General features: G+C 45.3%; 1 protein-coding gene across 2 annotated transcripts in view; it reads left to right on the top strand.

Moving 5' to 3' along the window:
* The first annotated feature begins 2,327 nt into the window (after positions 1-2,327).
* Positions 2,328-11,580, top strand: part of Nup210l (nucleoporin 210 like) — a 90,810-nt gene continuing 81,557 nt past the window's right edge. For both annotated transcript variants that reach the window (XM_035451586.1, XM_027393322.2), the window contains exons 1-2: positions 2,328-2,869; positions 4,201-4,337. In XM_035451586.1, coding sequence (XP_035307477.1) covers positions 2,679-2,869; positions 4,201-4,337 — 328 coding nt within the window. In that variant the 5' untranslated portion in view covers positions 2,328-2,678. The remainder of the gene's footprint in view (positions 2,870-4,200; positions 4,338-11,580) is intronic.

Here is an 11,580-nt window from a genome sequence, read left to right as displayed (position 1 = left end):
ATCAGTAGTCAAGGCCCACCAGCCAGGCAGAGCCAGGGACATCCTGGAGCTTACAGGCCAGCCAGCCAGTTAGCCAAATCAGTAAGCTTCAAATTCAGATTAGACCCTATCTTTAATGGTCAGACATGGTATCACAGGCCTTTAATCCCAGCACCAGGGAGGCAGAGGCAGGCAGATCTCTTGAGCGAGTTGAGTTCCTGGATGGCCAGGGCTACACAGAGAAACCCTGTCACAAGAAATAAAAAAGACTTGTCTGGAGAGGTGGTTTGGGGATTGGGAGCACTGGGCTGGGTGTGGTAAACACACCTTTAATCCCAGCAATCAGAGGTGGACACAGATTTCTTGAGTTCAAGGCCAACCTGGTCTGCAAAGTGAGTTCCAGGCCAGTCAGGACTACAGAGAACCCTGTCTTGGAAAACCAAATAAATATGGGGATAGACTCATCAGATGTTTGTCACCACTTATGCTGGAGAACCCCCTCTACACCCAGCCCAAAATACCAATTGCTGGTGCATGCATTTAATCCCAGCACTGGGGAGGCAGAGGCAGGTGGATCTCTGAGTTCAAGGCCAGCCTGGTGTATTAGAGCTAGTTCCAGGACAGCCTCCAAAACAATACAGAGAAACCCTGTCTTTGAACACTCCTAACAAACAAAACAAAAACCTTCCTGCTGGGCTGTGGTGGCCCACGCCTTTAATCCCAGCACTCGGGAGGCAGAGGCAGGCAAATCTCTGTGAGATGGACACCAGCCTGGTCTAGAGCGAGTGCCAGGACAGCCTCCAAAGCCACAAAGCAATCCTGTCTTGAAAAACCAAAGAAAAAAGGAAAACCCTTACCTCCTAAATTCTTGGGAACTCCAGACATGATGGCTCATTCCCATAGTTCCAGTAAGGGTGGGGGGTCAGGGATAGTAAATTCCATACCAGCCTGAACTACAGAGTGAAACAGCTTCAAACCAAAGGGGGACCAGTGAGAAGGCTGTGGTTAAAGACACTAGCTGGTTGAGCCTAAGGACTTGTGTTTGATCCCAGGGTCTACATAGCGAGTAGAGAATTGATTCCTGGTCAGCTTTTGACCACTACACCCATGTGACAACGTACACATACCCCATTTTTAAAGGTAGGGTGGAAGTATGTCTGGATGTAAGTTCTTTAATGTCATCACCTGTACACTGGAGGCAACATGACGATAGGTCACATAATCTAACAGAATGAACTATACATTTGTCATTACAACCATATAATTCCATGGATTTATGAGACTCCTTAATACATAATGTTGCTCATTCTCCTAAATACTCTTGAATGCTGGGAGAAAACCAAGTTTTTTTCCATTTGTTTTTGCTGTGTATATGTGGAGGGGCATTTCATGGGGGCCAGGGGCTGATACCAGATATCTTCCTCAGTCACTATTCACTGTTTCTTGAGGCAGGGTCTCTCACTGAACCTAGTGTTCACAGATTCAGCTAGTCTAGCTGGCACTCAAGACCCTTCTGTCTTTGACTCCCTAATGTACTGGGATGAGAGGCATGCTGTACCCTGTTTCTAGGCTGTTTGGGGGAAGGGGAGTTGAGACAGGCTTTCTCTGTTTAACAGTCCTGGCTGTCCTAGAACTTGCCTTGTAAACCAGGCTGGCCTCAAACTCACAGAGATCCACCTGCCTCTGCCTCTGCCTCCTGAGGGCTAGGAATAAAGGTGTGCGCCACCGTCGACACCACCACCCTGACGTACCCCAGATTTATGTGGGTGCTGGGAACTCCGGTCCTCGTGCTCACCTGACAAGCACACCACCTCCCTGCTCCTTTGGGAGGGTTTGCTTTGTAGACTAGGCTTCTTGATCCTCCTGCCTCTGCGGGCCACCACACCCCAGTAGAAAACTAGTGCTCCCAGAGTATTTTGATGAGTCAGGTTGCATGAGATAATGGCTTTCAAAGATGCTTCTGAGGCCATTGTCCATTATCCTGCACTATGGTCTGGAAGCAGGACGTAAATCTGATTGCTAGTACAAATAGCATACATACCTTGACTAAGGGCAGCTGTTTAATGCTAGAGACTGGACTTTTTCCATTTATGACCCTAGACTAATGCTGACTTGTTTCTTTTATTTAGTATTAGGGAGTGAACCCAGACCCTTGAACACACACCCCATGAGTTTCACCCCAGTGTGTGTGTGTGTGTGTGTGTGTGTGTGTGTGTGTGTGTGTGTGTGTGTGTGTGTGTGTTTTGTTTTTCGAGACAGGGTTTCTCTGTGTAGCTTTGGAGCCTATTCTGGCACTCGCTCTGGAGACCAGGCTGGCCTCGAACTCACAGAGATCCGCCTGCCTCCGCCTCCCGAATGCTGGGATTAAAGGCGTGCGCCACCAACGCCCGGCTGAGTCTTCCCTATTTTATTAAAAATATTAAAATAGAGCCAAACAATAAAATGCGGAGTTGAGATGGGAGGCCTGCTTGGATTTTTGGACGTTTCTGCCTGGTTCTTTGCTAGTAAAGTTTACCATCAAACATTTAGTAAAGTGGCTTTGCGGTCTGTGCCCGAACTTTGCGTGTGAGCGTTTGACGCATTTAAAAGTACCCACAATTCCTAGCAAGAAAGGCATCCGCTGACGTTGTGGCTGCGGATTGGCTGGTGTTGGTGTGGGCCCAGTAGTGGAGTGGGAAGCTGAGATCAAGGCGGTAGCCATGATTGCCTCCAGGGCTCCGGGACCCCAAAGCTTCGGGCTCTTTTTCTCCCTGACTCCACACCACCTCTTCCTGTTTTTAGTTGGGACCTTGGCCAACAAACTCAATGTGCCGCAAGTGTTACTGCCGTTCAGCCGCGAGCCAGGCCGGGTGCCTTTCTTGCTGGAGGCGCAGCGAGGCTGCTACACCTGGTGAGGGGCGCCAGAGGTCACAGGATCTTGTTCCCAGGATGAAGAGGGAAAGGATTACAGGAATGTGGTGTGGTCCTGCGGTGTGGAGGTGCCTGAACATGGCATCCTTGGGTGGGATATACCCTAAATTGTGAGTCTCTTTAAGTAAGAAATTAACTAGGATGGACGTCTGATAGCCTCCCTGTTGAGACAGTCGGTGCAAACAACTGTTTGGCACAGGCAAACCCTCTGTCAGACACTGCTGCCATTCATTTTCCCCAATTTGAGGAATTTATGATGGAAACAGAAACAGGTGAAGTGAGAGACACATTAGAAGACCCTGACAGCAACCACAAAACTAGAGTAACAAGACACGATTCATCATTCCTAGAGATCTGCTTGTATGATGGACGTGGCACGATACAGAGTAGTCAATTCAGGGACAATGACCTTATGACGAAAAGATAAACCCAATGGCAGGTCATGTGGTTACCTGAATTGTAAGGGAGCTTAACTAAAGTGATACCAGAACATTTATCCTAAATGAAAGCGATTTCCTCTTCCTGCATCTTTGCAGAACTGAGGGTTCAACTATGGCTTTGCACATGCTAGGCAAGCTCTCTGCTAAGGAACTACATCCCTAAACACTTCCCTGCCTTCTGTGAGAAATAGTGAGGTTTCTGTCCCAGAGTACAAGAATTCCAACTCTCATTTCATGAAGAAGTGTAAGGAACTTAGGCTTGGAGATGACCCAATGTGATGGCCACCATTCAGGGATAGTTCTAGTATAGAGAGCTTTCCATCCAGCCAAGATGCAAATGATTGTTTTGTATTTTTGTTTGGTCTCAGAAAGTAGGCAACTTTTCCATCTTAGATAGCAGTGCAGTTTCTAGACTTACAGGAAATTATTTCTCAAGGTAAGAGGAAGCCCTATCGGGTTGCCAACACAGTCCCAATGTTATTTTCTTACAGTGTGAGTCTTCTTTTGTTTTTTGAGACAAGGTTTCTCCAAGTAGCCCTGCGTGTCCAGGAACTCACTCTGTAGACAAGGCTGGCCTCAAACTCACAGAGATCAGCCTGCCTCTGCCTCCTAAATGCTCAGATTAAAAGTGTGCTCTGCCACAGCCCAGTGTGAGTCTTCTTTTAAACATCTTGGGAGGAATATAACATTTTAGATCTTTGCACAAGAGATCACTGTCCTGTTTTAATTCTTGTGTCCCCTGACAGTGTGCTGCTCCTTTAGAGTGTCATTAGGCATACCTCATAGTATGCAACATGGGAGAAGTAGACATTTCTTCCTTATGCTGCCTTGAGCCACACATTTCATGCTCTTAACCATTTTGTTTTGGAAGGCATTCCACTCATCACGATGCAGTTACCATTGAGCCTTTATATAAAAATGGCACCTCTTGTTCCCAAAGAGCTGTTCTTGTTGCTGAATCCACCCAACCAATCCGCCTCAGCAGCATTATTCTTGCTCGAGAAGTAGGTATGTTATGGGATTTTCTTGTTTGGTTTTTGTGGCTGTTTTTCTTTGAGATAGGGTCTCACTATATAGCCCTGGCTGGCCTGGAATTCAGTATATAGACCAGGCTCTCTGCCTCTCAAGTGGTAGGATTGAAGGTGTACGCCACCATGTCTAGCCATTTATTTAGAGTTCTGAGACAGGGTCTGCCTGGCCCTGGTACACACTATGTAACCCATGCTGGCCTTGAATTCACAGATGCTCATGCATTAACCTCCTGTGTGCTGAGATTAAAGATGTACATTGCCACGTCTGGCAAGAAAAGGGTATGTTAGAAGCAAAGATGAGTAAGATAATGTCTTATATAAAGAATTAACACAAACGTTTTTTGCTTGAAGTATTAAGAACTTAAAAAAGATTTCGGATAGAAATCATATTTCTGTGACCAGTGAGATGGCTCAGGGGGTAAAGGTGCTTGCTGTCAAGCTTGACAGCCTGGAGTAGAAGGAACAAGACAAATTCTAAATGTTGTCCTCTGATCTCTGAAGGGAGCAGGATAAAGATCTTGGCCTAACTATTGCCATTTTGACTTCAGATTCCATTTTATCTGTAGGGTGAAACACAGTTCAAGTTCCCAAGCCCTAGGGGAACAGAGAGCTTTCGAACTGCTGACCAACCTCCTCATTAGACAATAGAAACAGTCTGTTACGATCCTAGTTCTCTAAAACATTATGGCTGTTTCTAACAACAGAAAGAACAAATGAATTTGATTGGTTGGACATTCTGTGTTGCTTGACAATAATGGAACACAAAGGGAAAGTCCCTCATCTTGGACCCCTGATTGGTGAAAAATGTAACTAACTTGGCAACAAATTTTTCTGGTTTTTCTGCTTATAAACCCTACTCCTGCCCCTGCTCAGGACTGTCAGGAGAAACAAGGCTCCTGAGTCCTTTCCAGGCGATTGATCAGGGCTCCAATGATCCATCAGCTACCTGCTTATGTGGTGATTTATTAAAGTCTTTGGGACCCATAAGTCTTGTCTCTCTCCTTCCTCATGGTGCACATGGACTGACTAACATCTACACATACGCACCATGACATGTGTACCTGTGCGTGTTGTGTGTACCACATACATACAGGTAAAATGAATATGATTTAAAAAGCTTAATGGTGTGATTTTAACATCCTATTTTTTTGTTTTGTTTTGTTTTGAGTGTTTGTTTGATTTTTTTAAGATTTTATTTATTTATTATGTATACAACATTCTGCTTCCATGTATATCTGCACACCAGAAGAGGGCACCAGATCTCATAACGGATAGTTGAGAGCCACAAGTGGTTGCTGGGAATTGAACTCAGGACCTCTGGAAGAGCAGTCAGTGCTCTTAACCTCTGAGCCATCTCTCCAGCCCCCTTGTTTTTTTTTTAATTCATTTATTTTTATTTTATGTGCCTTGGTGTTTTGCCATGGGTGTCGGATTCCCTGGAACTGGAATTATAGACAGTTGTGAGGTGCCATGTGGGTATTGGGAGGTGAACTCAGGTCCTCTGGAAGAGCAGTCAGTACTCTTAACCACTGAGCCATCTCTCCAGCCCTTGTTTGATTATTTTTGAGACATGATCTCACTTATGGAGATTAGGATTCTCCCAAACTCATAGAGATCCACCTGCCTCTGACTCCCAGGTGCTGGGTAATGACATGTGCCATACTTAACCTAAAAACACTTGTTACATTTTGTGGGCCCCCAGGATTGAGCTCAGATTGTCTGCTTTAGGAGCAAGTGCTTTTACCTGCTAAGCCATCTCACAGGTCCTAGTTGTGGTTTTGTGGGTGTGTGGTTTTTGTTTTTGAGACACAGTCTTACTGTGTAGCCCTGGCTAGCTTGAAATTTGATTTGTAGACCAGGCTGGCCTCAAACTCCCAGAGATCTACCTGCCTCTGCCTCCCAAGTACAGGAATTGAAGATATGCCACTGCCTGGATTTCTTTTGTTTGTTTACCTTTTGAGGCAAGGTTTCACTGTGTATCCCTTTCTTTCCTGGAACTCAATCTGTAGACCAGACTGACCTTGAACTCACAGAGATCCACCTGCCTCTGTCTCCTGAGTGCTCAGATTCAAGGTGTGCATCCTGGCTCCTGGCTTTTTTTTATTTTTTTCAGTTTTGTTTGTTTATTTTTGAGACAAGGTCTCTTAGTCTAGGATAGCCTTGAAATGGTGATATTCTTGCCTCAGCCTTTTAAGTGCCAAGATTGCAGATTGCATTGTGTATGTGATGTTCATATGGAGGCTAGAGCTTAGCTTCTGGTGTCTTTTTCAGTTGCTCTTCATCTTATTTTTGAAGCAGCGTCTCTCTTTGAATCAGGAACTCAATCTTTAGGGTTGGATGCCTGGCCAGTGAGCCTCCAGGATCGCCTGTCTTCACTCACCTAGCTCTGGGGTGACAAAGGTGTGTCACACCATGCCTGGCTTTTATGTGTGTTCTGCAAATCCAAACTTGGGTCTTCATGGTTGTAAAACAAACATTTTGCTCACTGAATTCCCAAACAGGGCCTCATGTAGCACAGGCTGTCCTGGAACTCACTATATAGTTGAAGCTGGGCTTGAATTCCTGATCCTCTTGCCCCCACTTCCTAGGTGCTAAGGATACAGGAGTACACCACCACAAATGGCATCTCAGAAGTTTTTGACATTTTAAAGTGTTGTGGAGCCAGGCTTTAGTGGTGTGGAATTGTAACCCCAGCCATTGGGAGATGGAGGCTGGAGGATCATGGATTCAAGGCCAGTAGGGGTATTAAAATTAAAAAGAAGGCTAGGGACTGGGCAGTGGTGGTTCATGCCATTAATCCCAGCACTCAGGAGGCAGAGGCAGCAGATATCTCTGAGTTCAAGAACATCCAGGTCTACAGAGCAAGTTCCAGGACAGGCTCCAAAGCTACACAGAGAAACCCTGTCTTGAAAAACGAGAGAGAAAGACAGAGAGAGAGAGAGAGAGAGAGAGAGAGAGAGAGAGAGAGAGAGAGAGATTGATTGATTAGTGGTAGAGAGCTTGACTAGAATGTATAAGGCTCTGCGTTCAGTCCCCAGTACTACAAGTAAATAGTGTTGGTCAGATGTCCCTCAGTTTGGGGTTGTCTGATGGTTTGTAATAGGCTTCTGCTTCTGATAATAGGTTTCTCCATAGATGCATCATACCAGATCAAGCCTATTCAAAAAGTATAACAACAGGTTTATTTGAGCAAAGCAATTTCCAGGCAGGTACTCTAGTCCCAGAGATCGAGGCCAGAGAAGCCACATGTTCAAACTAAAGCAAGGAGATTATATTTGGTTGCAGGCTAGGGGTGATGTCTGCCCCAAGCTGGGTTTGTGCCCAAGTTTGGCCAAAAGCTGAGCACTTTAGGTGGGAACTTGGGTGGATGGCAACTTGAGGGGAGAAAGCTACACTAGCTGACAAGAATGTGGAACTGGGCACTTTGGTGTCTTCCTTTGTTTGGAGATTCTCTGAGAGGGTGGGGTTTGGAGAGACAAGAATGGGTTTTCCAGGACCATGCAGGGGTGAGCTGAAGCTTCCAGCTGAACAGTTCGGGTTGTAGTTTTAGGGTGATTTGGAGGTAAAGTGCCTTTGCTTTGCATTGTGTACCAGAGTGTGTGATGCCAGTGACTGTGGTAACACTTGACTCAGATGGTGTGTCTGTGAAGTTCCCATTCCCCTCTTCCTTTATGCTAGTCATGAAAAATGATCACTGAGTCCAGCCCCACAGACAAAGGAGAAAGATTTATGCTCCACCTTGGAGGGAACATTGTCAAAGAGCCTATGGTGATATATTAGGCAGCACAGTAGCTAGTAAATATTTGGGGAAGATACTTTGATATATACTGCCCCTCCTTAAAGGTTTCACCCACTAATGTTAACACATATGCATGGATTTTTTAAAGAAAGACTTTATTATGGTGTGTGTGTGTGTGTGTGTGTGTGTGTGTGTGTGTGTGTTATTTTGAATGAGAAGGGTACCCATGGGGGCATATGTTTGAATACTTGGTCTCCAGCTGCTGGAACTGTTTGGGAAGGATTAGGAGGTATGGCCCTGTTGGAGGAGGTATGGCACTGTAGGGATGGGGGTGAGTTTCAAAAGCCATTCCCAGAGTGACTTTCTTCCTCCTACTTTTGGATCAAGAAGTAAGCTCCCAGCTGTTGCTGCCTCCAAGCCTTTGCTCCCCATCACGGACTCTGACCCTCTGAAACCGTAAGCCCAACCAAACAGTTTCTTTTATAAGGTGCCTTGGTCATGGTGTTGAACAGCAGTAGAAAAATAACTAAGACAGTGTGTATATGTGTTTTGCCTACATATATGTAAGTATACCACTTCATGCCTGGTGTCCATGTAGGCTAGATGAGGGCATTGCATCCCCTAGAACTGGAATTAAAGCTGTGAGCCACCATGTGTGTCCTGGAAATTGAACCTGGGTCCTCTGCAAGAGTAGCAACTGCTTTTAATTGCCGAGCCATCTCTCTCTAGATTACTAGTTCTCAACCTGTGGGTCACAACCCCTTGGGGGTGGTTTAACCACCCTTTCAAAGGAGTTACTTAAGACCACCAGAAAACACAAATACTTGCATTACAATCCATAATAGTAGCAAAATTACAGTATGAAGTAGTAACAAAAATGATCTTATGGTTGGGGTCACCACAACCTGAGGAGAACTGTATTAAGGGTCGAAGTGTTAGGAAGGTTAAGAACCACTGCTCCAGATGGATCTTTTTGTTTGCTTGTTTGTTGTTGCATTGGTGGTTTGCCTGCATATATATCTGTATGAAGGTGTCGGGTACCCTGGACTGGAGTTATAGACAGTTGTGGTCTGCCATCTGGGTGCTGGGAATTGAACCTGGGTCCTCTGGAAGAATAGCCAGTGTTCTTAACTGCTGAGACATTCCTCCAGCCCCCTTGGTCAGTTTTGTTGTTGTTGTTGTTGTAGTTTTAAAGATTTTATTTATTTATCATGTATACAGTTATCTGCATGCATGCTTGCACACCAGAAGAGGGCACCAGATCTCATTACAGATGGTTGTGAGCCACCATGTGGTTGCTGGGAATTGAACTCAGGACTTCTGGAAGAGCAGTCAGTGCTCTTAACCGCTGAGCCATCTCTCCAGCACCCCCCACCACCACCCTTGGTTGGTTTTTGAAACAGGTTATCTTATTGTATATCCTAGGCCAAACTGGAACTGGTAGCAACCCTCCTGCCTCTGCCTCCCAAATGCTGGGATTTCTGGTGTGTACCACCACACCTGCCCTCTGTGAGTCTTAACTGCTGTGATGTTCAGATGGTTGCCCTCTTCCCCTTTTGTAAGATTAATGTCTCTTTATTCAAGAAGACACCAAGGCAAAACACAGGCCAGAGCTAGGTTATAGAACCCAGCAAGCGCGGCCAGAACAAAAGGGTCAGGGTCCCCACGTGCAGCCCCTTAAGAAGCTCCCTTACGTCACCCCGGCTTTCCTTCACCACGCCCTTATGGGCGAGTCCTGGGTCCACCTGGTACCTGTCCCAGGACTATTGGGCGGGGCTAGGGTGTCTCCCTATACCCTTTCCCTCATTTCTTCTATATTTAGTAACTAGTATTGTAAAAGAAAGATGTCTTCCATCTTACGTATGACATCTTCCCATTGAATACCTTACTCAGTCTTTTATGTCAGCATGGACTCAGCTTATGGGGACAGAGGGTATATTCCAATGCAGTGTGTCCTAGTTAGTTTTAATTGTCAGCTTGACACAGCCCAAGAAAGTCACCTGAGAAGGGAGTCTCAACTGAAGAATTGCCTAGATCAGATTGTCCTATCTATGAGGCATTGATTGTCTTTGTTGTAAATGGATGTATGAAGGTGACACCATTCTCTGGGCAAATGGTCCTGGCCTTCGAGTCAGCCAACAATCAATGTTCTTCATGCTTTCTGGTTTAAATTCCTACTTAGATCCTATTTGGACTGTTCTCAATGATGGATTGCAGGCTATAAAATGAAAAAAGTCTTTTCTGCATTTTAATTGCCTTTGGCTTTGATGCTTGTCACAGCAATAGAAAGAAAACTAGAATACTGTGGTAACTCATATCTTCCATGTATAGTATCCTGCAGGTTGGTTCTTGTATCCTTTGAATGTGCCCCTATTACAGCCCCTCCCCCCTTTTAAGATAAGGTCATGTAGCCACTTCTGGCCTTTGATTCACTATATAGCTAGCTAGTCATGACCTTGAACTTCTGATACTTTTGCTCCCACATCCTCAGTCCTGGGATTACAAGTGTGCACCTCATGCTGTGTTTATGCAGTGCTGGAGATCAAGCCCCAGGCTTCCTTCATGCTAGTCAAATGCTCTACCAACTAAGCTATGTCCCCAGAACAGCACTTCCTTGCTTTTGAGCTCTAGAGTTATATTTAGACAGCCAGATCTAGATGCTAGTGTGCTTGTTGCTAAGGGAGTGTCCCAGTTTCTAGGTTCTCTTAGCAGAGAGAGCTAAGAAAGAAACGTGCGCATGCCAGCCTGTGTGTACACAGATCTCTATATTTATTTCTGTATGTGTCTAGTTGCATGTGTGTGTGTGTGTGTGTGTGTGTGTGTGTGTGTATTAAAATACATGTGAACTCATAGTGATAGATTTAAGTCTAATCTCAACTCATTCTAGACTTTTCTCCTTTGTTTATGTGTAACTTTGCTCTCAGAAAGACAGATCTGTTGTCGTGAGATGGCTCAGCAAGTAAAGGCATTTGTCACCAAGCCTAGTTACCTAACTTTGATCTCTGGAATCCATGTAAAGGTGGAAGGAGAGAACCAAGCCACAATGTTGTCAACTAGCATCCACATGCCTGCAATGGCACACATGTTCACACACACACACACACACACACACACACACGCACACGCACACGCACACGCACACGCACACGCACACGCACACACATACACAGAGACAGACAGACAGACAGAGAGACAGAGACAGAAAGACAGAGACAGAAAGACAGAGATAGAGACAGAGAAATATATATATTTTTCCGAGACAGGGTTTTTCTGTGTAGCTTTATAGACCAGGCTGGCCTCAAATTCACCTGTCTCTGCCTCCCGAGTGCTGGCTGGGATTAAAGGTGTTTGCTACCACTGCTCAGCCAAGAAATAATTTTTTAAAAAGTCTGACCTTCATTATCTTTTATGTATCCTCTTGCTTGTTCAACCCTAATATACATAAAAAGGAGTTTCAGGCACTGAAATGGTGGCTCAGAGT

This window comes from Cricetulus griseus, assembly GCF_003668045.3.
Source record: "Cricetulus griseus strain 17A/GY chromosome 1 unlocalized genomic scaffold, alternate assembly CriGri-PICRH-1.0 chr1_0, whole genome shotgun sequence".
In the NCBI taxonomy this organism is placed as follows: Eukaryota; Metazoa; Chordata; class Mammalia; order Rodentia; family Cricetidae; genus Cricetulus; species Cricetulus griseus.
Note: the sequence above shows the minus strand (reverse complement) of the source record. Positions and strands in the feature narration are given on the sequence as shown.